Raw genomic sequence first — 26,155 nt, forward strand, 5'->3', positions numbered from 1 at the left:
GTTTTCGCACTCTAACTTTAGTAAAAGTGAATGGAAATCTATGAAATTTTAACACAAGGTTTATGACCACAAAAGGAAGGTTGGTATTGATTTTGGGAGTTTTGGTCCCAACATTTTAGGAATTAGGGGCCAAAAAGGGCCCAAATAAGCATTTTCTTGGTTTTCGCACTATAACTTTAGTTTAAGTGAATAGAAATCTATGAAATTTTGACACAAGGTTTATGACCACAAAAGAAGGGTTGGGATTGATTTTGGGAGTTTTGGTTTCAACAGTTTAGGAATTAGGGGCCAAAAAAGGGCCCAAATAAGCATTATTCTTGGTTTTCGCACAATAACTTTAGTTTAAGTAAATAGAAATCAATGAAATTTAAACACAATGTTAATGACTACAAAAGGAAGGTTGGTAATGATTTCGGGAGTTTAGGTCCCAACAGTTTAGGAATTAGGGGCCAAAAAGGGACCCAAATAAGCATTTTTCTTGGTTTTCGCACCATAACGTTAGTATAAGTAAATAGAAATCTATGAAATTTAAACACAAGGTTTATGACGATAAAAGGAAGGTTGGTATTGATTTTGGGAGTTTTGGTCCCAACAGAATAAGGGGCCCAAAGGGTCCAAAATTAAACTTTGTTTGATTTCATCAAAATTGAATAATTGGGGTTCTTTGATATGCCGAATCTAACTGTCATGACTGTGTATGTAGATTCTTAACTTTTGGTCCCGTTTTCAAATTGGTCTACATTAAGGTCTAAAGGGTCCAAAATTAAACTTAGTTTGATTTTGACAAAAAATGAATCAGTTAGGTTCTTTGATATGCTGAATCTAAAAATGTACTTAGATTCTTGATTATTGGCCCAGTTTTCAAGTTGGTCCAAAACGGGGTCCAAATTAAACTTTGTTTGATTTCATCAAAAATTGAATAAATGGGGTTCTTTGATATACCAAATTTAACTGTGTATGTAGATTCTTCATTTTTGGTCCTGTTTTCAAATTGGTCTACACTAAAGTCCAAAGGGTCCAAAATTAAACTTAGTCTGATTTTAACAAAAATTGAAATCTTGGGGTTCTTTGATATGCTGAATCCAAAAATGTACTTAGATTTTTTATTATGGGCCCAGTTTTCAAGTTGGTCCAAATCAGGATCTAAAATTATTATATTAAGTATTGTGCAATAGCAAGTCTTTTCAATTGCACGGTATTGCACAATGGCAAGAAATATCTAATTGCACAATATTGTGAAATAGCAAATTTTTTTTTAATTAGAGTTATCTTTCTTTGTCCAGAATAGTAAGCAAGAAATATCTAATTGCAAAATATTGTGCAATAGCAAGATTTTTTTTTAATTGGAGTTATCTTTCTTTGTCCAGAATCAACTTAAATCTTTGTTATATACAATATACAATGTATATTCACTTTTTACTACCAACTGATAAATTAAAATAATCTTTACCATTCAGTGATAACAAGCAGTTTTTTTACATCTTAATATTTTATGATGTATTTAAATTCAATTGCACAGTATTGCACAATAGCAAGAAATATCTAATTGCACAATATTGTGCAATAGCAATTAATTTTCAATTGGAGTTATCTTTCTTTGTATAGAATAGTAGTTGATAATATATGTTGGAAATTTGCCAGACATGACTATGATGTCATTTTCTATTTTTATTTGCCAATATAAAATGTTGCTGATGAAGCTTTTTTTCTTTATCTTATCTAAAATGTTTTTAGATAATGTATGTTGGACATTTGCCAGACATGACTATGATGTCATTTTCTATTTTTATTTGCCAATAACTTTATGTAAATAACTTCATTGGAAATTTGCCAATATAAAATGTTGCTGATGAAGTTTTTTTTATTGTTTTATACAATAAACAATGTATATTCACTTTTACTACCAACCAATCTTTACCATTCAGTGATAACAAGCACTTTATTTTACATTTTAATATTTTATGATGTATTTAAAAGAGTAGTTATTGTTGCAAACTCCATTAGAAATTTGAATTGATATCAGTTTTGGAAAAAGGGAAACGGGGATGTGAAAAAAAAGGGGGGTTTAAATTTTTCTCATTTCAGATTTCATAAATAAAAAGAAAATTTCTTCAAACATTTTTTGAGAGGATTAATATTCAACAGCATAGTGAATTGCTCAAAGGCAAAAAAAAACTTTAAGTTCATTAGACCACATTCATTCTGTGTCAGAAACCTATGCTGTGTCAACTATTTAATTTTAGATTTAAAAAGTTTGAAGAAGAAATCTTTAATTGATTTGTAAAATCTTGACATTTGTTTTGTGTAAAAAAAAACCATGTAATGTCAAAAATTTGATCACAATCCAAATTCAGAGCTGTATCACGCTTGAATGTTTTGTCCATACTTGCCCCAACTGTTCAGGGTTCGACCTCTGCGGTCGTATAAAGCTGAGCCCTGCGGAGCACCTGGTTATAAGTTACATTGATGAGTAACCTTTAATTAACTTCAACATACTATAAAAACAAATTAATCACTACCAAAACAATTCCCAATTGTCCCACATTTAAACTTCCCAATTGTCCTACAAACATATTCCCGATTGTCTCACAAAATTTCATTACTTTTTTACTTGTAATTTCAAAAAGTGGGACAATCGGAAAGACACCATAATAATATATCTATATCGAAATTGACTCTTTAGTGTAAACCTCTTTTGTGTTATGAAATATGAATGGATAGGTTTGTGTTAACAGCAGTATGTCAAAGTGAAAATGGTTGTGCATATATCTTGGATTTTAACAACTGTTCTTTACAAAAATTAGATTACTGTGACCTACATGTCAGCATAAATACTTGGTTTAGTTACACATAAAGTTTAAGATCCAATACACAATAGGTTATAGATGAACTGTAATTGATAAGTGTATGCACCTTCTTGATTTCATAGATAAGTCTATTCATCATTGAGGTAAATGCATTTTGCCATATATGACATTCATTTTATGTTACAATGAATTTGTATACTGGTAATATCCTTTTTTTTTTTTAATAAATCAGGATCAAGCCATGGAAATCAGACTGCTTCAGTTCTTATTTCATATTTATTACTTTTGAATTTTGTTTAAAAACATGGTTCTTTATTCTGTCAGAATTTGCAAAATTTGTTTGAAAAGGTTAATTTGATTTTACAAATGCTAAGATGGATTTATATAAATAGTGGCTGCCTATTTATTGAAAGTTTAGAATCTCACATCAGTTAATGAGTTGTAATCTATGAAAACATTAATAAGATTAAAGTTTTTGTATATTTGATAGTCTGGAGAATGTGCCTTACATGTAGCAGCCAGGTATGGACATTCAGCTGTTATTGCCTATCTTGTGTCAGAAGGTGCTGAACTAAACCTCCAAGATACAGTAAGTACTGTCATCAACTTCTTCACTTACATTTACATCACAACATTATTATTTACTGCATAAGACTTATAGCAGTAGACATGGTGTCTTTTGATCTGAAAATCATCATTTGACTTTAATATGAAAATCATGATTTAAATTTTGATTAACACATTTGATCTAACATTCTTATTAAGGTATAATGAATAATATATTCACAGTACCAGGGCTTTCAAAACAAATTGAGCCATTTCAGACTTTAATTTTCCATCCTGATTTATTGTACTTTGGCAACTAAAGCCGTTCAGGCCAATCAAAGTCACCATAGACAGGGATTAAGGGTTAGGAAATAGATTACAATATGTGAAAAGAATGCTTCTTACTATGTAAATTGTTCAATTTACTGACAAACACTCGTACATTTATATATCTTTAGTAAACTAACAGTGATACTTTGAAGTGCAGATTGTCAAGGGACTTTAGCGTATGCTATACTCTTTATTGATGCCATAACATTCTGATGAGAAAGTTAAGTGAATCATTGTGTTTCTAGTAACTTGGGGTGTGGAAATATACTATAGGCAAATGCGTATTCAAATGAAATTATTAACCTTTATTAAAACCAGTGAACACAGTGATATATTCTCATAAAGATTAATACATCATAATACATTCCATTTTACATTCCTAAATACAAATATGTTCCATACAAATATGTCATACTCTAAATATGATTTACTGAAAAGAAAACAAAAAAATACTGTCATTCACTAAATAACAAAAGTTTGAAACATTGCAAAATACATGTTATTCAGAGAACAATATACAAAGGAGTATGTTCGATAAGGTCCTAAAATGGCCCACTTTTTTAGCGTAAATTTCAAATTCGGATTTATTGACCAATATCACGATAAATTATAGCTAATACATTGACTAGATAGGATATAAGCCAGCCTGCGCTCTATGTTTCCTGGTCCTTTATTTGGTTGAAATCCCGCTGATTTTGTCCACCAAAATCCTTTATCTTGACCGTTTTGGAATGTAAAAATCGTTGCGTTAGAATTAAACTTTGACAAAAACAGCTCTGTTTAACTTTTTCACATGTCTTTAAGGCAACTTAAAACAATTATTGTCTTGTAACCATGAACTTTATAATTGGGGCCAAATATGGCACTTACCGAACTTACTCCTTTAAATGGATATATACCAAAAATTGTAAACATCTTGTTTTACCCAGTGAAAAAACATTAAAATAATATTAACCATAAATCAATGAAACATCATTGACACAAAAATGTAATTATCTATTTACACTTTACAACCTGTGAAATATCTGTTTATAGAAATATAACATGCGTCTGAGAGGACTTTGACACTTAAATTCACTTAATAAAGTTCTTAAACTTATGCAAAATAACACACCAAATTAGAAATATTTCCACCAAAATTCAACACAAATTTTGTCAAGTTATTGACTTAATATTCATTCGGAACTCTCTAATAATCACTGTACAAAACAAGACAAGACAAAATACTTTATTTCCTCAGACACAAACGTGTACAAGAGGTCAAAACATAATAAAGTATACATATAAATCGACTGCAGAGTAGTGTACGATAATAGCACTAGCACATGATTTTCACAACATTGAGATATATACATTGTATATATTACCTATTGATAATATTTATGAAAATTGACAATAAAAGCATCTTTACCTAATTATGGATATTGGCTTGACAGCAATCAAACTCAACACAGAGACAAAATGTGGAAAATTTGTTGAAAAAACTGTATATTTCTATCAAATACCCAAAGCTTTGTACCTCTACATGTTTGTTCAAATAAATACTGAAGAGAAACTCACAATATACACCTGTGCGTAAAGGCACACTGATATCTATGCAAACAATGTTTATCTGTCCATTTCTTGCTCAAAAAGTTTTTGATTTGATTAGTTTTGATATTATTTTGACAAACCTAATCATTTATTGCTTACAATAATACATTGCAAACTAGTCAAACATGAAAGACAACTTTAAAAAGACCAATCAATGTCTGGTACTTTTTTACCTGCCAGGTGTGCAGGTAATTCACAGCTGCAAATTAAAAGCTTGTCACTACATTAAAATGTGTTGATGAGAGGGTATCTAATTAGAGCTTGGTTTTACAAAAAAAAATCTTTTGATGTCAATTATATGACCAGAAAATTTTGTCCGTGTTAGGGAAAACTGTCAGGCCAAAAATGAATGTCTTAATCTTGATTATTATTTTTTAATCACATGAAATATTCTGAAAATCTGTTTCAGTTATACTAAATCCAGACATTTATTGAAAAAAGACTAAATTGTCTGAGAAATTGTCTTGCATAAATTACCGTTTTAGAAGCCCTGCATGGTACCCATTTTAAAATCTATTAAACTGATAAACTTTTATTTTCTTCATTCTTTTTACCTTTCATCTATTTTAGCTATTAATATATTAACTGTTTTATGTCTAGCTAGGTGACACAACTTTATACACAGTGCCACCTTTTATGTTTTTTAGCTATTAACCTATTAACTTTTTTACATCTAAGTTAGGTGACACAGCCTTACACAGTGCTGCCTGGCACGGGTTTAATCAGATTGTAGCATCTCTGTCTTCTGGTGGAGCCGATCTTAACAAACAGAATAAGGTAGTTACTAAAACACATATAAAAACACAATTTAGTATATTTTTGATAAAATTTATTCATAAGCCTTATGATCTACATCATTCTAATTATGTTAGAGGGTCTTTATACTTATGTGGAAAGATGGCAAGAATTAGACAGAACTATGAAAACGTGGCAACATGAGGGTGGGAAATAGGAACAGCAATGACAATTTATATTTCTCAGAAGTTTATACCCCTGTATCACCCTCCATAATATTAAAAAGTGTGTGCTTGTCCACTAAACTTTTTGAGGAGCATACAAAGTTGCTTTGTCTATCTGTACATCTGTTTTTGGGGCCTAAACAAATGCTTCACATATGAAAAGTCTGATTTGCCGAAGTCCATGTTTTCTAAATAATCTAGACTCTGATGTCCCACTGCTAAAACAAGACCTTAAAATGCTGTCATACACCAGACCACCCTTGGAATAGGTGACCTCAACTTGAATGTTTGCTGGATTTATGTCATCACTCTGGATTAAGTCTTTAAGATGGTGCAGAATTCTGAATAACTTATCTCAAAAGTAATGATATGTTTAATGACTTGCAAATAGTATAAATATTATTTTAAACCTTTTAGTACCAACTTTTTAAGATTCCCTTAAATTAAAAAAAAAAGAAGAGAGGTTAAACAAATTAAGCTAAGTTAAGCTTTTTTTTTTATGCCTCCACCATAGCAGAGGGGGCGGGACATTAAATTTCACCCTTGACCGTCTGTCTGTCTGTATTTATGTATGTCCTAAAGTTGGTGTCTGTTCTCTTACTTTAGTTTGCCTCAACCAAATGGTATGAAACTTATACACAATGCTTATTACTACATAGGTAATACAGATCAAGTATGAATTTGGGTGGCATCACCTCAACAGTTCCTGAGTTATGCCCCTTTTTAAACATAAAAATTGCTGGATTTTATTTTCCGTTCTCCTACTTAAGTTAGCCTCAACCAAATGTTATGAGACTTATACATAATACTTATTATCACAAAACTCACATGTAGTACAAATTTGGGTAGCATCATTTTTACCATTCTTCAGTTATGTTCCTTTATAACTTTATATGATATGTAAACAGGGGCATCATCTGTGTCCCATGGACACATTCCCCATTTATTTTTTAGATATTTATTAAAGAAATGACTAATTATTTTTTTGTCTATAAAGAAATAATAACATCCAAAAATGTGGTGCACAATGAATAACCTGCATAGCTGATAGACAAAACACTGTCAGCCAATCAGAAGACAAATTACATCCAAAATTAAATTATTTAATAATGAGTTTTGTTTTCATGTAGGATGGAGAAACATCATTACATTGTGCAGCAGCAAGGGGATATTTAGACAGTGTAAAAACCCTGTTAGACAGTGGTGCTCCAATCAATCAATTAGACAAGGTAAGAAAAGTTCAGACTATGGGCTTATTGGGAAGGGTCAACGAATACTAAGATGGTTGTGATTTTATTAATCTGGTAGATAAGTACATAAAAGTTCATATTATGTGCTTATCAGGAGGTTCTAAGGTTACCTAGACAGTGCTGCTCCCATCAGCTAGATGGCAGGGAAGTAAAAGTTCTGACTACAGGGTTATCAGGGAGGGTCATAAGTTTCCAAGACTGGGCTTCAATCAACCACATAAATGAAGAAGAAAACAGTCAAATCAATATGTTAGTATAGTGTTCAAATTTGTCATATGCCATTACACTTGATAGGCATAGGTGTAATACTTTAAACCTTTCAGTGCTCAATCTGGTAGATAGTTCTCTACAAAATTTAAAGTTTTAGTTGTAGTTGATCTTAAACCTTTACTTGAACCAGTTTATCTTATAGTCTTTGTATTATAGGAGATTATTTTTGACTCTCTACTATATTTCTTTTACAGATAGGATGCACAGCATTACATTTGGCCTGTAATCGTAGACACAGCAACATAGCTATGTTATTAATACATGCTGGATGTAATATTGATACTGTAGAAAAGGTATGTATGGTATAAAGAAAGGGGAAAATATTGACATATCTAGTCTTCAAATATCAGAGTCAAAATATCAAGAAAATAAAAAAAGTACAACATTTTTATGTTAGTTTTTGAATACTTATGGTGGCCATCTTGGAACTCAAATGTTCAGTCACTATAGAGCTACTGACCCATTTAATAGATTTTAACATTTTGGAATCAAATCAAAATTTGAGCTTACAAAGTGGCGAATTATAAACCTTTAGCTATAGTTTGTGTTTCTCAGCTAGAATTTCATAATTTATTTTATTTTCAATAGAAATATAGTAAAATATTTGTCCATAAATTCTACTTGAGAATATATGAAATAAACAATTGTTTAATGATTAGTGGTTACATGTACCACTTGTATAACCAATTTCACCTCAAGCTAGTAGTATTTGAAATAAAGCAAACTTTAAATTATATTATATAAAAAAAAATGGGTAGAATGAGTACACAATTTATTTTTCTATTTTGAGATTTGAGGATTAGGTTATTACATATTTTTTTCATCTGATAAGCTTTTTGATAAATCTACAATTTACATCATAAACTTAAGATAAATTAATTGATTAGTTTTTGTTTGCTTTATTAGACTAATGATATTCAAGTTATATATCATTTTTTGGCACCTCAATAATTTTAAAAGTGTTTAAAAAGTTTATGCACTCATATGATCAGTCTAATATTGAACTTGTAAATGATAAGGACTTTAGCATAATTTTTTTTTTACAGTGCTTTTATTCAAAACAGCATGAAGGACAGTATCTTGCACTATAGTTTATAAATAATTTGATTTAACTTACCTCAAATTAAAATTATGAATGAAAAGAGGTGTGGGGTGAATGAGACAGCAAACTAACAACACAAAAGAGTAAAAGAAAACTAGAGGTCGGCAGTGAAATATGTAAGATGTAATTTCCATGTTTTGGAATTCTGCTTAATTGGTTGTTTTATAGTGAAATTTTATGGAATGTTTAGCCTTTATTCCAAACGTGTTTATCTTAGAACTATTGATGTATATAAGTAAAGTAAAGAGAAAAATATATTTGTTTTGTAGGAGTCTGGTGACAGTCCTTTAAATTGTGCTGTGAAAGAAGGTATGACAGCAGTGGTACAGACCATGTGTGGGTATGGATGTCAACCTAATGTTGTCAATAAGGTAGCTATATCCTCTCTCTTTATAAACTATAAGCAGTGGTACACACAATGTGTGGCTATGGATGTCAACCTAATGTTGTCAATGAGGTAGCTATATCCTCTCTCTTTATAAACTATAAGCAGTGGTACAGACAATGTGTGGCTACAGATGACAACCTAATGTGGTCAATAAGGTAATTATATCTTCTCTCTTTATAAACTATAAGCAGTGGTACAGACAATGTGTGACTACAGATGATAACCTAATGTGGTCAATAAGGTAATTATATCCTCTCTCTTTATAAACTATAAGCAGTGGTACAGACAATGTGTGACTACGGATGTCAACCTAATGTTGTCAATAAGGTAATTATATCCTCTCCCTTTATAAACTATAAGCAGTGGTACAGGCTCTGTGTGGCTACGGATGTCAGCCTAATGTGGTCAATAAGGTAATTATACCATCTCTCTTTATAAACTAAAAGCTCTTGACATAGGTTTTTTTTTTTTTTAACTTAAATTTTTGGCTTTCTACACTAAACCTCAAAATTTGTTATGCCCCCTCTGTAGTGGAGGGTCATTATTTAGTTTTACCCTTGTCCGTCTGTCCATATGTCCTGAAATTGGTTTTCATTCTCTAACTTAAGCTGGCCTTTACTAACTGTTATGGAACTTAAACAAAATACATATTACCACAAAACAATTGAGAAATTGCGGATTTTTTTTTTCTGTTCTCTTACTTCAATTTGCCTCAACTAAATGTTATGAAACTTATACACAATGCTTATTACCACAAAACACAGATCCGTTCTATTGGTTTTATAAACAAGCGGGAGCATCAATTGTGTACCATGGACTAATAATTCAGATAGTTCATAATTAAGAATTTTTAATGTTTTCAGGTTGGACTTTCACCATTACATATAGCAAGCAAAGATGGACAGTCAGAAATAGTCAGGGCATTGTTATTAAGGGGAGCTAATCCAGACTTATACTACAAGGTATTTTATGTGTGTAAATGATGAATGGAGAAATAGTGAGAACAGAAATAATTGCATATGATTGTCAAAACTGTTGTGTTGTACTCCAAACAAAATAAGAGTTTGACAAGAATAATTATATTGATGTAAACAATATGATAGGTGTTTATCTACTTTAGAATATTTTTTTCTGGCATACTGACCCTGGAAATATTGAGTTAATGTAGAGTATTTTGTTAAAGAATAGCACATCTTATTTGTATTTGAATTATTATTTATTATAAAATTTTAATTAAGTTTTGGAAACTTGCTGGGTTTTGAAAAGATAAAGGCAACAGTCGTATACAGCTGTTCAATAGTCATAAATGGATTAAAAGAAAACAAATATGGGTCATAAACCAAAACCTAGGGAAACACATCAAGTGTAAAAGGAAAACAACGAAGCAACAGAACCACTGAACTGCAACAAAAACATATGCAAACATGCATAAAAACAGACTAACAACATCTGCCACATTCTTGACTTGATACAGAACATTTTTAAGAAAATATGGTGGGTAAAATAAATATATTGGGTATTGATGGAAGTTTTAATATGATTTATATTACGATATATATATGTCTTCAAAGTAAAATAATTTATTGACAGGATGGTGTCACAGCTGAAATAATGGCATTGGCTCAAGGTTTTACAGACATCTCTGATATCCTCAGTAAAGTCAAAGGGGTGAGTGATGATTATATTTATCGCTATTTTGTGCATTTTTCCTTTGATCTTATTTTGGGATAATTTTTCATATCATGTAGTTGCTTGAGATGGAAAATTATTGCTAGAAACTAAGGAGGCACGAGGCATTGCTAACGAAATTGACAAATTCATCATAGGTAAAATAGCAATAAACAGATTATCATTGGTCATTTCAACTCTTGCTTTTCTCACTTTCGCCGTACCAACTAAAGCGAGAAATTCAATATCGTTGAAATGATCAACGATAATCTATTGTTATAGTCTTTCCTTTTGCCTGTATCACCCAGCTCAATCGCTCCAGAATTCTTGTATCAAAACTTAAATGTAAGAAGACATTATTAGCAACTTCACAATGTCTGAGGAGAAGTTATCAGTGACATCAAGCATTGTCACTGTCTAAGTGAAGACGAAATAAACAGATTATCTGGTTTTCTACACATATAAATATCATCTGCTCAACAAATGGTGAAGCTTTTTTGCATGTTCACTGTGCTCACTGCCAAAAAAGGTTCACATTGTGGCATGCAGCTGATAATACACATACATCTTTGATATCCTCAGTAAGGTGAAAGAAAATTGTTTTAAAAAAGAGTGATCAATGATCAGTGCTGTGATACAAAATGGACTACATAGTAATTTGTGTTATATATTATCATTTTTAACCATATTTTTGTATTTATTGATTTGGGGATGTACGGCGGGCGGTCGGGCGGGCGGGCGGCAACCAAATGTTGTCCGTGCATTTTTTAAAGGATTTTTGTTGTTCTTCATTTTTTTTAAAAAGATTATTTAATAGACTCTAATAAAACAACAATCTGTTTATTTGCACTTCTTTTAAAAGAAAAATTAAAACAATTAAATATCAAAATATTAAAAAAACTATGAGAGCGTATAGAATTTCCTTCAGTTAAAGATTTTAAAAAATATTGAAGAATCTGTCTGACATTATATAATCTACTTGCAGGACAGAGGAGAGGTCTATGTAAGCCAGTTGGTGCCTCTACCTCAAGCATTATCAAGAATCAAACTGAAGGTATTCGGTGCTAGTGGTGTAGGGAAGACCACATTTATAGAGTCCATGAAATGTGGCATGTTTTCTGGTTTCTTCAGGAGATCATCTACTAGACTGTCAAGCCAGTCAGCTACCAGTATGACTAAAGGTAAAAATATTGGAATGACTTGACAACTGTATCTAATTATTTAAAAAGGTGAAATTTATAAACTGAAGAAAAAGGCAGAAGGAATGCTGATGTCCAATAATATTGCCAGTACTGTCAATTTTTAAGTAGTCTATTACAATAGCTTGGACATCACATCAACTTTCAAGTAACTATGATGCTGATTTTCAGATCTCTTTTGGCAGAAATTAATATGTTTCATTTAAAGATGTTGATTGGTGTTAAATTTTTGGTGTTATAGAAAAACATTCATTCTGCTTCATATATTTTGGTTATAAATAAAATAGAATAATTATAGAATAACTTATCAAAGAATACAAATAGAGAAAAATATTCAACATGTGACAAACAACACAAATTTATGAAATCATGTAGCACATTAGTTAATTTTCAGTGTTGTCGGTCACAAGTTGAATATTTTTCGATATTTGATTTCTTCGATAAGTTATTCTTTTTATTACATTGGAAAATGGCTTTGTTTATCTGAAATTAAAGTAGAAAATGTAAGGAACTATATCTTATTCTACGCATTCACAATTTGTTTTGATCTGTCGTTATCGATGTTTTGCCATCACCTATGGTTGGACCATATCAGACGAGTGAAATAACCATGTGAAATTATCGTTTTTTTATTTCACTTGGAAATCTATGCAATTCATTGCAACAAATGTAATAAGATTTATTATTGGTTTTTGTATGTATTTTTTTTTGTTAAATAGTTTGAAGTGTGTACAATGTTTTAATGATTCTTCTATTTTGTATTCAGGAAGGGATGGCAAACTGTCTCGACAATATAGTCTCCCTATACCATTGACTTATAGTGTCAGCAATCCAACATACACTAAGGGCATTAATGTACAACAAACTAGCATATCAGGTATGTTATAACCAACTTTACAGTATCATCATATGTATAATTGAATTGCAACAATCCTAGCCTTTCAGAATCTAATGCATTGTAAGTAATATTTAGCGTTATGAATGGTTTAAAATGTTCTTAACAATGGAAATTCAACCAATGATGTAACGTTATTTTCAATTTGGTGTACGAACAATGAGATTACCAAAAGTCCTTTAAATTTTAAAAAGGCAAATTTAGATAGGAGTGGAACACACCTTCCATGTGCAGTGGTTGAACTTAAAACCTTAATGTTGACTGTCCAGTGATACAGTAGATGAACTACAGATAGGAGTGGAACACAACTTCCATGTGCGGGTTTAAACTTAAAACCTTAGTGTTGACTGTCCAGTGATACAGTAGATAAACTACAGATAGGAGGTGAACACACCTTCCATGTGCGGGGTTGAACTTAAAACCTTAGTGTTGACTGTCCAGTGAAACAGTAGATGAACTACAGATAGGAGTGGAACACACCTTCCATGTGCGTGGTTGAACTTAAAATCTTAGTGTTGACTGTCCAGTGATACAGTAGATGAACTACAGATAGGAGTGGAACACACCTTCCATGTGCGGGGTTGAACTTAAAACCTTAGTGTTGACTGTCCAGTGATACAGTAGATGAACTACAGATAGGAGTGGAACACACCTTCCATGTGCGGGGTTGAACTTAAAACCTTAGTGTTGACTGTCCAGTGATACAGTAGATGAACTACAGATAGGAGTGGAACACACCTTCCGTGTGTGGGGTTGAACTTAAAACCTTAGTGTTTACTGTCCAGTGATACAGTAGATGAAATACTTAGACCACTTGTCCACTGATGCCTCTCGGCGCTTTTAAAAAGGACAGATATGATAAAAAAAAAGGAGAAACTGTTTTAAATAATACAAACAGGAGTAGCGAAAATACTACGGTACTCTGTTGAAATATATTGTATTATGATGTAAAAATAATTGGATAATTAAGTATTAATAAAAGTAAGACTATATTCTAAGACTTGCAGAATGTGTCATTTAGACATTTCTACAATGTTTCGTTTTTCACAATATTTGTATTTTATCTTTCAAGCTATGAATCCTACCAAATGTTGTTTATTTTACAGGGATAGGAGAGCTGAGTATATGGGATTTTTCTGGTTATGAACCTTACTACATGTTATATGACCATTTCATGGGAGATACAAACTGTATAAACATAGTGATGTTTAACTTGTGTGATGATGTTGCTGAGCAAGTGGCCCAAGTCATATTCTGGCTCGGGTTCATTAAAGGCAGGATTTCACCACAACTTCCATTAGGTAAATTTAATAAAAAAAATGATATATAATATTCACTGGCTTTGATTAATTTTAAAGTATAATTTCAAGGTCTGAAAAACCTTATAACTTGATTCAGGGATGCACCAAGAGGAGTTTACAACCTTAGCCAAAAAAAAAGGTCCCTGTGACCTATTTTTCTTGCCTTTATGATTTAGATTTGTACTTGAATTAGGTTTTCAGATAACTAAATGATCTGTCTGAGAGGTTTATTGTCAAATAAGTAAAGAACGTTATCTTCATTCATATTATTCAGAGTAAGGCAGTGTTAACAGACTTAAGTTTACAAATCCATTTTAATGTACATTTAATATATTTACTTCAATCTTAGTACAATGCTCATTATTTAAGATGCTATGGATTCATTTATTTTGTGGGTACCAATTTTCATGGATTGAAGAAAAGTCAAATTTTCGTTGATACTTGATTTCATGGTTTTCTTATAAAAGAAAGTTGTTCTTAAGGATGTACTTAGGTGAGGTTTTGTAATTTGTGTCAAATGTTCGGACTCCTCTGTGTTTTTCCATACAATACAATGTAAAATATTTTGCCCCATAACACCCATTTATTTTTTCATATAAGACTTAATAGCTCATGAAAGGTCATTTACCAAAAATTTAGAAGATTCTTGATTTTCTTTCTTTTGTTTTCATACCCAATAATACCAATGCAAATATAAGGTAAAAGTCCGAGTCAGCCTTTTCCCGCCATATTTTAAATCTCAAATATCTCGAAAAGGAGGTCCATGACCTATCAATATTTTTAGCTTATTTTTATCCTGAATTGATACTCTACCAGCTTAAAGTATCAATTATAACTTCTTAATTTATTAATTTTCACCTAACCTCACCTAAGTACATCCTTAATTGAACATTTAGATTTGGTTCACCTATTCAATGAAATGAATGAAAAATGGTATTAGGCACCAAAACAATGTTAGTACCAACATATATATCCAAGTGATACTCACCTCACCTCACCTATCCTCTTCATGCCGGTTGGCATTTAAGGCCCTGATACATTCTTTCCATTTTACACTGTCTTTAGCTGCTGTTCTTGCTGTAGCCCAGCTGTTCAATCCAAGTGATGTTCTTTCAGTCTCTACAGTCCGTCTCCAGGTAGTTTTGGGACGTCCAACTTTCCTCTTTCCCTCAGGTTTCCATGTCAGTGCAACTGAGCATATTCTGTTGGTGTCCATCCTAAGTACATAGCTAATCCATCTCCATCTGCGTTCTATTATATCTTCACTTAGCTTCTTTGTTCCAGCTTTTATGTGAAGGTTTTCGTTGGATATTGTATCAGGTCATCTTATTTTCAGTATCTGTCTTAAACATCTGTTTTGGAAGGTGTTTAATTTCTTCTTGTCTTGTTTGGTTGTTTTCCAGGTTTCACATCCGTATAGTAGGACTGATGTGACTAAGCTGTTAAACAACCTGACCTTGGTTTTAAATAACAGTACTGACGATCTCCATATTTTTCTTAGCCTGCTAAATTGGCCTTTAGCTTTCTTCAACCTGTTGTCCATGTCATTGTCACAGCCACCTTTTGTTGTTACTTTTCCTCCTAGGTAAGTGAAGGTATCGACATCCTCTAGGTCTTTCTCATTTAACTTCACTGGGTTGTTATTTGTGGTGTTCATCCGCATTACTTTTGTTTTAGAGGTGTTAATCTTAAGTCCTATTTTGCTGGCATTCTTTGAAGTTTATCTGTTTTCAGTTGTATGTGTTGGAATTTGGAAGACAGTAGTGCTAGGTCGTCAGCAAAATCAAGGTCCTCTAGTTTGGTGGTAAATTTCCATCTGATTCCTGTTCCAAGTGATACTAGTACCAACATGTATATCCAAGTGATACTAGTACCAACATATATATCCAAGTGATACTAGTACCAACATATATATCCAAGTGATACTACTACCAACATATATATCCTAGTGATACTAGACATCTTTACTGATGTCAGAAGTGCAAGTTTGGTTTTAGGAAAAAATAACTTAATGTTTTAATACAATGTAGTAATCCAACAAAAGAAGGTCAATGTAACCTACATTGGTTTTTTTCATTCTTAAAATCTTTATTTCAGCAATAATCAAGTATCTAGGTAAATTGCATTCCCTTTAATGTTTGATGTTAGCTTAAAAGTAGTCATTATGAGCTTTGTCCTTTTCATTTTTCATAAAAAGTTATGTTTTATACTTTATAATTGTATTATGTAAATTTCAAGTAATTTTAACAAGAGAATTTATGAATTTCTAATTATTTTTTTTTTTATTATGTATATTTGACAAAAAAATATTTTCTACAGTCAGCTTTTAACACAACAACCAGTATTATTAGAAAGAATAACAAACAAAACTGTTAAATACTTTAAATCCTCTAAAATTATAGTTCCATAAGACAGATTCTTGAAAAACAAATCCTAGAGAGAATTGTGAAGGGTTGGATGAAACAAAAAATGTAAAAAAATATAAATAAGGTTCATGAATCTAAATTGTATTAAAAAAAAACTCATTTCTTTGAATTCAGATGTTCCAGAGGATATAAATTCCAGTTATAATGTAATTAAAGGTACTTTGTTTTTGGTGTAAAGACTAAGAATGGTGGTCTTTTTAATTTTTTATACGACCACAAAAATTTTAATTCTTTGGTCGTATATTGCTATCACTTTGGCGTTGTCGTCCGAATACTTTTAGTTTTCGCACTCTAACTTTAGTAAAAGTGAATAGAAATCAATGAAATTTTAACACAAGGTTTATGACCACAAAAGGAAGGTTGGGATTGATTTTGGGAGTTTTGGTCCCAACATTTTAGGAATTAGGGGCCAAAAAGGGCCCAAATAAGCATTTTCTTGGTTTTCACACTATAACTTTAGTTTAAGTGAATAGAAATCTATGAAATTTTGACACAAGGTTTATGACCACAAAAGGAAGGTTGGGATTGATTTTGGGAGTTTTGGTTCCAACAGTTTAGGAATTAAGGGCCAAAAAAGGGCCCAAATAAGCATTATTCTTGGTTTTCTCACAATAACTTTAGTATAGCTGATGTATGTCCTGAATCGAGCGTTTGCATGACATAAATCTAGTTTACATAACCAGATTCTAGCTGTAACTTGGCCTGAATATAACTGTTTCACCTTTGATATACATTGTACTGATATCAGTTCAATACAACATTGAAATAGTTCATGATTAAAAAATTGAATTTGAACTTTAAATTTTTACAAAATATGTGTAAAGAAGTGGATAGATTTTATTGTAAAATAATTGTGAATTTCATTGTTAATTCTTGTATCTGAACCAGCTTATTTAAAACCAGCTTATTTAAAAGGGAGGGTAACATTCATATATCTGTAATTACTGTTAATTCAGATATTATTGCAACAAATGCGACAGAATTGTAAACGCAATAACTTAAACTCACATTTTGAAATATTTTATATGAACTTAACAGGAGGGATTTTAAAATCGCATCTAAATCTAAAATGACAAAATCGCAATAATAAATGCATGCAATAACTTCTGAATTTACAGTACTGAAAGGAAGACAAATACTGAAATATTCCAAGAATGCAAGCAACTCAGTTCTACTTGTTTTGAAGAGAAAAAATTAAAAATGATAGAATCTTTAAAAATTAAATTTGATGCATGAAGTATTATAATGTAAATGTTGAAATTAAAATAGCAATATTACAACTTCCTATCAAATACCATTGACTTACCATTATTGATTCCCCTTAAAGTGACTTATTCTCAAACTTTAACAAATATTGATACAGACACTGGAATCCCCATCTTTAATCTCCAAACCTTAGCAAGTTTGTCAATTCTAGTCAATAAACATCTATTTGTTTTAGATCATGTAAAAATCTTTGATAATATATTGTCTATGTAATTAATTTTAGGATATAGTGGAAGACTGCCAGTTAGACCAAAGATCTTACTGATAGCCACACATGCTGACAAAGAGAGATGTCCTAAGAATTCTCGAGGAGAACATACAGCTTCAGACAATATAAGGACGGTATATAACAGAGCCCAGGAGATGTTTGGATCAGATATAGAGCTAGTGGACAGGATATTTATAATGGATGCCCATGCTGCCTCATCTCACGATATGAAGGCCATTAAACATCAGCTGGGTTTGGTCAAAGGTCAAATTTCAAAAGTAAGTGTACTTTAATTCAACTTACAATAATTGTATATACATGTAACTGTAGATTCATCTTTTGTTCAGTAAGTGACAAATCAGAATACTATGGATTAATAGTTTTATTCCTTACATACAAATTATCATGGATTTCATGGGTATAGAAAACCATGAAATTAAGTATTTAGTTATGAATAGATTTTCTATAGACCTTTACACCAAATTAGTCAAAACCACCAAATCAGTTATTCACAAAAATACATTTTTTTCTCAATCCCCTAAAATTTTAAAACCCACAAAATCACCATTAATTTTTTTTTAAAGGGATGTGTTCAGATGTGCTCAAACCATTAAAGACTTGTAGTGTTATGTAACTTTGTGTTATAATAGACATAAAAGGACAAAAAGCCATCCAAGATAAATGAGTGATACATTTGTTAAGCTGTAAACACACAAATAATGGTTTTGAATACACATTTGTTGGTCAATAATGCAGGATATAAAGACTCAGTCTGCATTTATGTCTTCTCATTTTCAGGATTTACCAAAGTCCAGTAGATTTTTTGATGCCATGGTGTTACAGTTAGTGTCATGGAGAAGAGCATCTTCATCATTTCCTGTATTATCATGGCAACAGTTTATTGATTATGTGAGGGCAAAGGTCAATCCGTTGGCTGGTGATGAACACATGAAGCATTTGGTTAAACAGTTACAGTTTACAGGAGAGGTGAGTGTCCTCTTGATAATAAACACATTTTTTAGGACAAAAATTTCAACACTTTGAAATATAATGAAGAAATTTTGGTTTACAAATTATAGCTTGAAGATCTTTGGTACTAAGTTCAATATTGGTAAGCTCTACTATGTGCTTTTTCTCCTTTCTGTTGTCTGCCTCTACATTGTTTGGTAATGCAGGATAACAAGAATCACCAAATAGTGAAACATACCACTTCATGAAATAAGCAAACTATTATTTAAATACATGAACAAAGAGCCATAATGCAACAGATATTGGTTATGTGGTCATCTTATCAAATCATGTTATTCTGTGACTTCTTCCAAAGAAAAAAAAATACTGTCTCACAGAGAAATTGTTTGATTTATCTTAATAAAAGGAGTAGTTGCCAATGTGACAGAAACAAATGCCACAAAAAGTCACCTAGAGTGTCAACTGGTGTTGACAATACAATGTACAAACTAGAAACATTCCAGCAAGGACTCTGTTTGTACTTTTTTCTGTGAGTCACAAAATCAATATTTAGTACTGATTCAGACAAAGCAATACAAGTTGATGGAGTTAACAATTTTCTCCAAAATTTTAACAATAGGAATCAAACCAGGATATGTTTTATCAGCACTATGATTTTTTCATGTCTTTTGTTGGAAATTAGTAATTTAGAAAAAAAAAAACAACAGTTTAATCTGCAACTATGATACCAGGAATATTTGGAATACCTTTTCATACATATGAGTTTAGTTGAGAGCCGGGGTGTAGTCGTTAGTGCATCTGACTACTAACACAAAGGTTTCTGGTTCAATTCCTGTACCAGGATGAAAATTTCAGGGATTGAATTTTTGGCTCTCCATTGACAACATTTGCGAGTATTGTCTTGAGGAAACGATGATAGTCCATCGGAAGGGGACGATAAATGGCTGACCCATATTAAGAGAGAGCCATATCTCTTGCAGGTTAAAGACACCCTTGTAGATTTCGAAAAAGAGCAGGCTAATGCTGCTACAAGGCAGCACTTGCACCCGCAAAGTGGAAAGGGATTAATATAAGTTGCAAAACTTGTTTCCCAATCCACTATAAATAAATATGTTTAAATTAAAAAATATGAGTTCAGTTCACCTATAAAGTCATTTACAAATGTATACTTGTTTGTTTCAGGTAATCTATCTTGAGAGTGACTCAGGCCAAGATCTTGTTGTACTAAATCCACACTGGCTCTGTAGTGATATTATAGGAAATCTGATTTCACATGAGAAAATCATCCAGTCTCGCATCACTGGCTGTTTTACGGTAGATGATTTCCAGTTGATGTATCCAGAGACTGATGCCTTAGACTTGCTACAAGTTTTAGAAACATTGGAAGTCTGTACTCGGTGTGACTCGGAAGATGAAATTGAATATGAATTCCCATGTCTAAATTTTGTAGAAACTTTAAATGGTCTCTGGCAGAGAGATACAAAAAGGTTTGGAGATGGTGTATATGGTGGGGTTCGAATACAGTCAAGTCCATTTTATGTGAACCAGTTGGTTCATTTGTTTCCAAGGGTACAGGTACTTTTACGACGGACGGTTCTCCATGAGACTGAAGATCCTGAGGCTGAGTTGTATCAGTGGCATTATGGGTCTAAATACTGTTGTGCTGATTTAGAAGGAATGATAAGTATGGACCCCATGTTTGACTGTATTGAAATCAAAGTAAGAGGACCTAGTGATAAGAGAACACAAATTTTCTATTTTCTAGAGGATTTTATCAATGTGGTAGAACAAGTGATACTTAATGTATGTCCTGGAGTTTGTACTGAACGACATATTCTTAGTAGTCAGGAACTTAAGGATCACCATCGAAATGTCCGTGCATATTCACCAAAGGAAATGATAAAGATGCAGTTAGAGAAAAAGACATGCTTGACTCTGTGTGATTCAAAACAGGAAGAATTTTCAGACATTGTTTGCATGGGTTCAAACGAAATAGTCCAAAATATCTGTCTCGGAGTAGATTTACCTGTATCTCATTTAACAATACATTCACGACAACGTCTTGCTCAAGTGCTCGATCCTGCCGATAAGATGGGTCGGGATTGGTGTCTTTTAGCCGTTTCGTTAGGTCTTGAACATTTACTTCCTGTTTTAGATACTATTGACGGAAGCATAGAAAGTAAGACAGACAAAGTGTTAGTTGAATGGTCAAAGGTGTGTACTAATCCAACCATTGGTCAGTTGATATTGAAATTAAAAGAACTTCATCGTGAGGATGCTATCGAAGTTTTACTGCAATCAGGACCTATATTTAAAGTAGTGGTTTATGACGATCAAAGTACTGACGATAGCCAGGTAGCAGGCCCCACGGGGACTGATTCAACAAATACATTGTCCAATGTATCCAGATGACTAAGAGAGTCACATTAGATCTTTTACAATAACTAATTTACAATGTTTATTCAGTATCATTATAATGACATGGTATGATGTAAAATCAAATCAAATATATATGTAAAATTTAATACTGAATGCCACACATTTAGAGTATTTTCTTATGGGTAAAAGAGAAAAAATATGTTTTTTGCTGTTTTTTACACAGCTAAGTATTTTTTTTAGAGAAAATTACTAATCAAAACGATCAAGCAATTGTATAAAAGTCCCAATCCAGATAAACATTCAAGTTGTTCAAATATTGAAAGGATCAATGCTTAAGACATTTTTTTATATTCACTATGTATATTTTGTTCATGGCATTGGTCAGTTTTTGTACTTTAAAACATTCCTCTACATCCTCTACCACCAGTTTTGACAATCCTTAAGAAAATGTGTAAACATTATATTATTGGAAAAAAGTTTATTTTCTTCATACTTTGAATGTATAATTTTATATTTTGCATTTTTACTAAATGAATTGCTGCATTGAACCACCCAAGTATTTATAGGCTTTAGATTTCATAAATTGTTACATAGTAAAATAAATAAAAAAATTGACATATTCTTATCTTAAATAGTGTACTTTTGTTTTGGTTATTAGAACAACCCCAATTTTTAGCATTTCCAAAAAAATAGAAAGTTGAGAGTAACATTCTTTGGAGTTAACAATAATGGTTTTGTTCTGTAGCATAAAGAATAGAGACAAAGGTCAAAGTATAGTTGATTAGAATTTAAAGCAAGTATACAAATTACAATATGAAATTTGAGTTTTGGTTTTAAAAAGACGTTAAGGTGTGCCTACATTCTAATTTAAACAAGAATGACTTTTCAAGATTAATAATTCCAGGGCCGTAACTTGGGTTCGAATTCAGGGGAGGCAGGGGATTGAGGCCCCCTAGATAGGGGGTTGGGGGGCATAGCCCCCCGCCGATTTTTTTTTCTCTCAGTCAATGGCTAAATCTGACCCGTTTCACTTCGATTTCCTTACTTTAAGAAACGTCAGTTTTGCTTGAACCTGGAAGCAATTTTTATGCAAAAACAAGCTGAGATTGCTGTTCGGGGTGAGCCAAGGCTTCGTCTTAAAGGTTTTTTTCTTTTAGTAAAATGGCTAAAAATAACCCGTAAGAAACATCAGTATTGCTGGATCCTGGGAGCAATTTTTATGCAAACAATTATTATCTCTATTTAAAGATATTTTTGTTAGAAATGAAACTGGTAAGTTAAAAAAACATATAAAGCAAGATTAAAGAACGCAAGATTTTTTTTTTTATTGAGGACCTTGAATTTCAATATTGTTGAAAACTGAACAGACATGTTAATAACTACAACCAGGTACTTTCTATGCTAGTATATACCTAGTATAGAAAGTCCCTGCTACAACAAATGGGAGGCATTGACCATAATGTTCTCGTACGATCGGGAGACGTTAAAAAACGACCCAACAGCTGATTCAGCCGGTAATGAATTTCCGATATCTTAAAAGATTCACAATACAAAGGTAACTTCCTCTGCTTAATTGAGCCCCTAAATAAATGTGAATAGTTATGTTTTATTCAAAATTGTCGAAAGCAAAGTTTCAAATATGTTCTCGTACGAATACTGAATAACAGACGGACGGCCACACGAAAAAAATAAATAAAATAAATACTGAAACGGTTCACTTTCGATCAAAATCCGGAAAATGACAGACATATCACGTATCATGATAACAATGTTAAAACTGTAAACTAGTGTTGTTTATAATATAAATTCAAGTTCTATGTGTATATATTGTCAATAGTTCATTTTATTACTTCTAAAAAAAATTGGTGTAGAAAATTCAGGGGAGGCAGTTGCCTCCCCTGCCTCATAGGTAGTTACGGCCCTGAATTTTGTACATTTAATTAGCATGGAAAGATAAAAATCAGTCTAAAGTAAAACTTCAAATAGTTCAAAACTTATTTTTGCTTTTTCTCATTTGTGCCTTATTGCATATATTTGAACCATTTCTGTCTAGCTAAACCAAATGATTTTTTTTAATAGTTTTATAAAGCTTTAAACTTGCTTTATTTCATCAATGCTTTATGTCTACCAATGTATAATCCTACCTCATTTACATAATTCATAATAGAACAATCATAATACTATTTTTATTTAACATGATTCACCTTGTAATGTATTAGGTGGTGAGAATTATATGACTGTAGTCTTATTACAATCTTCTTCATTTGAGCTGCGTCAGATAGAAATTGAACTTATGCAAATGAATATTTGCCATTATCATTGAATGCATCTGTTAACTTATTTCCGGTTGAAAAAAATCTGTATGCAAAGTCTGTAACAGTTTGGAAATTGAGTTGATATAAAAACCTTTTTTCGTATTTTAATGTTCTTACACCAATCTTAGTCTTATACGTATACATGTATACATGCATTTGCATAAGGTCAATTTCTATCATACGCAGTTCATTTTATATTTAGTCATTTTAGTACAAAGTATCAAAGTCTTGTTAAAAGGGTAAGCGTTTTTTTCCTTCTTTAGAAAACATTTCTGATGACCTTTTTCAAAACCATATAAAAAAAATTACAAAGTTGTTTTTTTTAAATTCCAATAATACTTGGAACACCATGTGACTTTTCTGTAACTGTAAGTCATATAGTCATATTAAAATTTACCTTAGTAAAGAGATACAACCGCAAGTGAAGTTAACTTAGACCCCAATAAATAACAGTTTGTGTGTGAAGATGATATTGAACCAGTTACCATGTAAGGACATTATGTTTTATATTATTGCAACTTAATACAGAAACCATATATTTACATTAAGCATGCTACTGAGAGGTCTTTCAGAAACTAATATTTTGGGATTGTAATGATGTATAATTTTTAATAATAAATAATTATTTGATATTAAACATAAAATAATGATATGTGTGATTTTTTTACTTGTTTGTGGATGAGTTTTCAAGGTGGTCTTACTACTATATCACTAGTGGTTGACACCGTTGTGATTTGGAATCCTGCATGTAAAAGGTGCACTTGACTCCAATCTCAATTGACAAGGATTGTCAGTTTTTCTACAGAAGGTTGTGGCTTCCTCCACAAATTTAAACTTAAAAACCTATATGGCCAATTCATCAATCAATCAAATATTTGTTTGTAGTAATGATACTAGTATCTTAGAAGAATGTATGATTCTGCAGTTCTTCATCTTTTAAAATTTTAGATGAATACTTTCAACTTGGATATGTAGAAAGGTAAACATTAGTATGACAGCAACCTTACAATTATTTTATTAGGGTGAAAACCATACCAGTAAGGCTTTACACACTTAAATGTCTGACCTGTTAGTTTTTGTCAAGCCTGTGACTGACTTTTGTTGCAGAAAGCTCGACATACAGATAGTGATCCGGTGGTGTCGTTAGCTAATTTTTTTTCATTTTCATTTTCATGGTTCAATGACTGCTTGAATAAAAAGTCAAGATTTTTTGTAATGTTAATTTCTTTCCTACTATGAGTAATAGGATAACTACATTTATTATGTGCTTACCTTGCAAGGTCCTCTTGCCTGTCAAACAGTTTTCATCTGATCTTGACCACATTTCATGGATCAGTGAACAAGGTTTAATTTTTGTGGTCAGGTCCATATATCAGATACTATATTTGGTGTATGGAATTATTGTAAGGTGTACATGTCCAACTGGCAGGTGTCATCTGACCTTGAACTAGTGGTCAATATGTTACGTTTTTGAGTTTTGGTCTTTTTTTCTAAAACTATATGCAATAAGTCAACTATAATTATTGTATAGAAGAATTGTAAGGTGTATATGTCTGTCTTGCAGGTATCATCTGACCTTCATCTCATTTTCATGGTTCATTGGTCAATGTTATGTTTTCATGGTTAATAGATTTAGGAAGATGTGGTATGAGTGCCAATGAGACATTCTCCATCCAAGTAACAATTTATAAAAGTAAACCATTATAGGTCAAGGTACAATCTTCAACACGGAGCCTAGGCTCAAACCGGACAGCAATTTATAAAGTGCCCCAAAGATTATTAGTGTAAAACCATTCAAACAGGAAACCCAACGGTCTAATCTATATAAAAACGAGAAAAAAAGAAAAATGTATGAACTTCATAAACAGACGACAAGCACTGTACATCAGAATCCTGACTTAGTACAGGTGCAAACATATATGCAGCGTATTAAACGTTTTAATGGTACCAAACCTTCTCCCTTTTATGAAACAATAGTATAACATCACAACATAAAAAGACACACTATAAAATATCAATTGGAAGGCTTAACTCGATCAAAAACTGCAAATAAGCACACAATGAACGAATAAAGGAGTAGGGGCAATAAGGCCCTTATTTGGCCCAAAAAATACTGCTAATTTAAAAGTTATCATACATATTCTTAAATTACTGAAAACTTGACTAAGGTATAAGATACTAAGAAAAACAAATCAACTTTGACATCGAACAAGTTTCCATGGCAACAAATCATGACCTGATTTGCATATTTTGTTAAATTTTGTGATTTTCCTTGTTTTTTCAT

The 26,155-nt window shown here is 31.8% G+C and overlaps 1 protein-coding gene across 5 annotated transcripts in view; it reads left to right on the forward strand.

The window, feature by feature from the left end:
* The window catches only part of LOC143072485 (death-associated protein kinase 1-like), a 103,008-nt gene extending 78,489 nt beyond the window's left edge, over window positions 1–24,519 (forward strand). For 3 of the 5 annotated variants that reach the window (XM_076247416.1, XM_076247418.1, XM_076247420.1), the window contains 14 exons: window positions 3,298–3,396; window positions 5,955–6,053; window positions 7,366–7,464; window positions 7,950–8,048; window positions 9,127–9,228; window positions 10,109–10,207; window positions 10,836–10,913; window positions 11,899–12,094; window positions 12,879–12,989; window positions 14,114–14,308; window positions 16,849–16,890; window positions 18,224–18,486; window positions 19,007–19,195; window positions 20,360–24,519. In XM_076247416.1, coding sequence (XP_076103531.1) covers window positions 3,298–3,396; window positions 5,955–6,053; window positions 7,366–7,464; window positions 7,950–8,048; window positions 9,127–9,228; window positions 10,109–10,207; window positions 10,836–10,913; window positions 11,899–12,094; window positions 12,879–12,989; window positions 14,114–14,308; window positions 16,849–16,890; window positions 18,224–18,486; window positions 19,007–19,195; window positions 20,360–21,589 — 2,901 coding nt within the window. In that variant the 3' untranslated portion in view covers window positions 21,590–24,519. The remainder of the gene's footprint in view (window positions 1–3,297; window positions 3,397–5,954; window positions 6,054–7,365; window positions 7,465–7,949; window positions 8,049–9,126; window positions 9,229–10,108; window positions 10,208–10,835; window positions 10,914–11,898; window positions 12,095–12,878; window positions 12,990–14,113; window positions 14,309–16,848; window positions 16,891–18,223; window positions 18,487–19,006; window positions 19,196–20,359) is intronic. The other 2 variants (XM_076247419.1, XM_076247417.1) reach the window with 2 other exon arrangements.
* The last annotated feature ends 1,636 nt before the right edge of the window (window positions 24,520–26,155 follow it).

The sequence above is a fragment of the Mytilus galloprovincialis genome, chromosome 4 (assembly GCF_965363235.1).
Source record: "Mytilus galloprovincialis chromosome 4, xbMytGall1.hap1.1, whole genome shotgun sequence".
Lineage (NCBI taxonomy): Eukaryota > Metazoa > Mollusca > Bivalvia > Mytilida > Mytilidae > Mytilus > Mytilus galloprovincialis.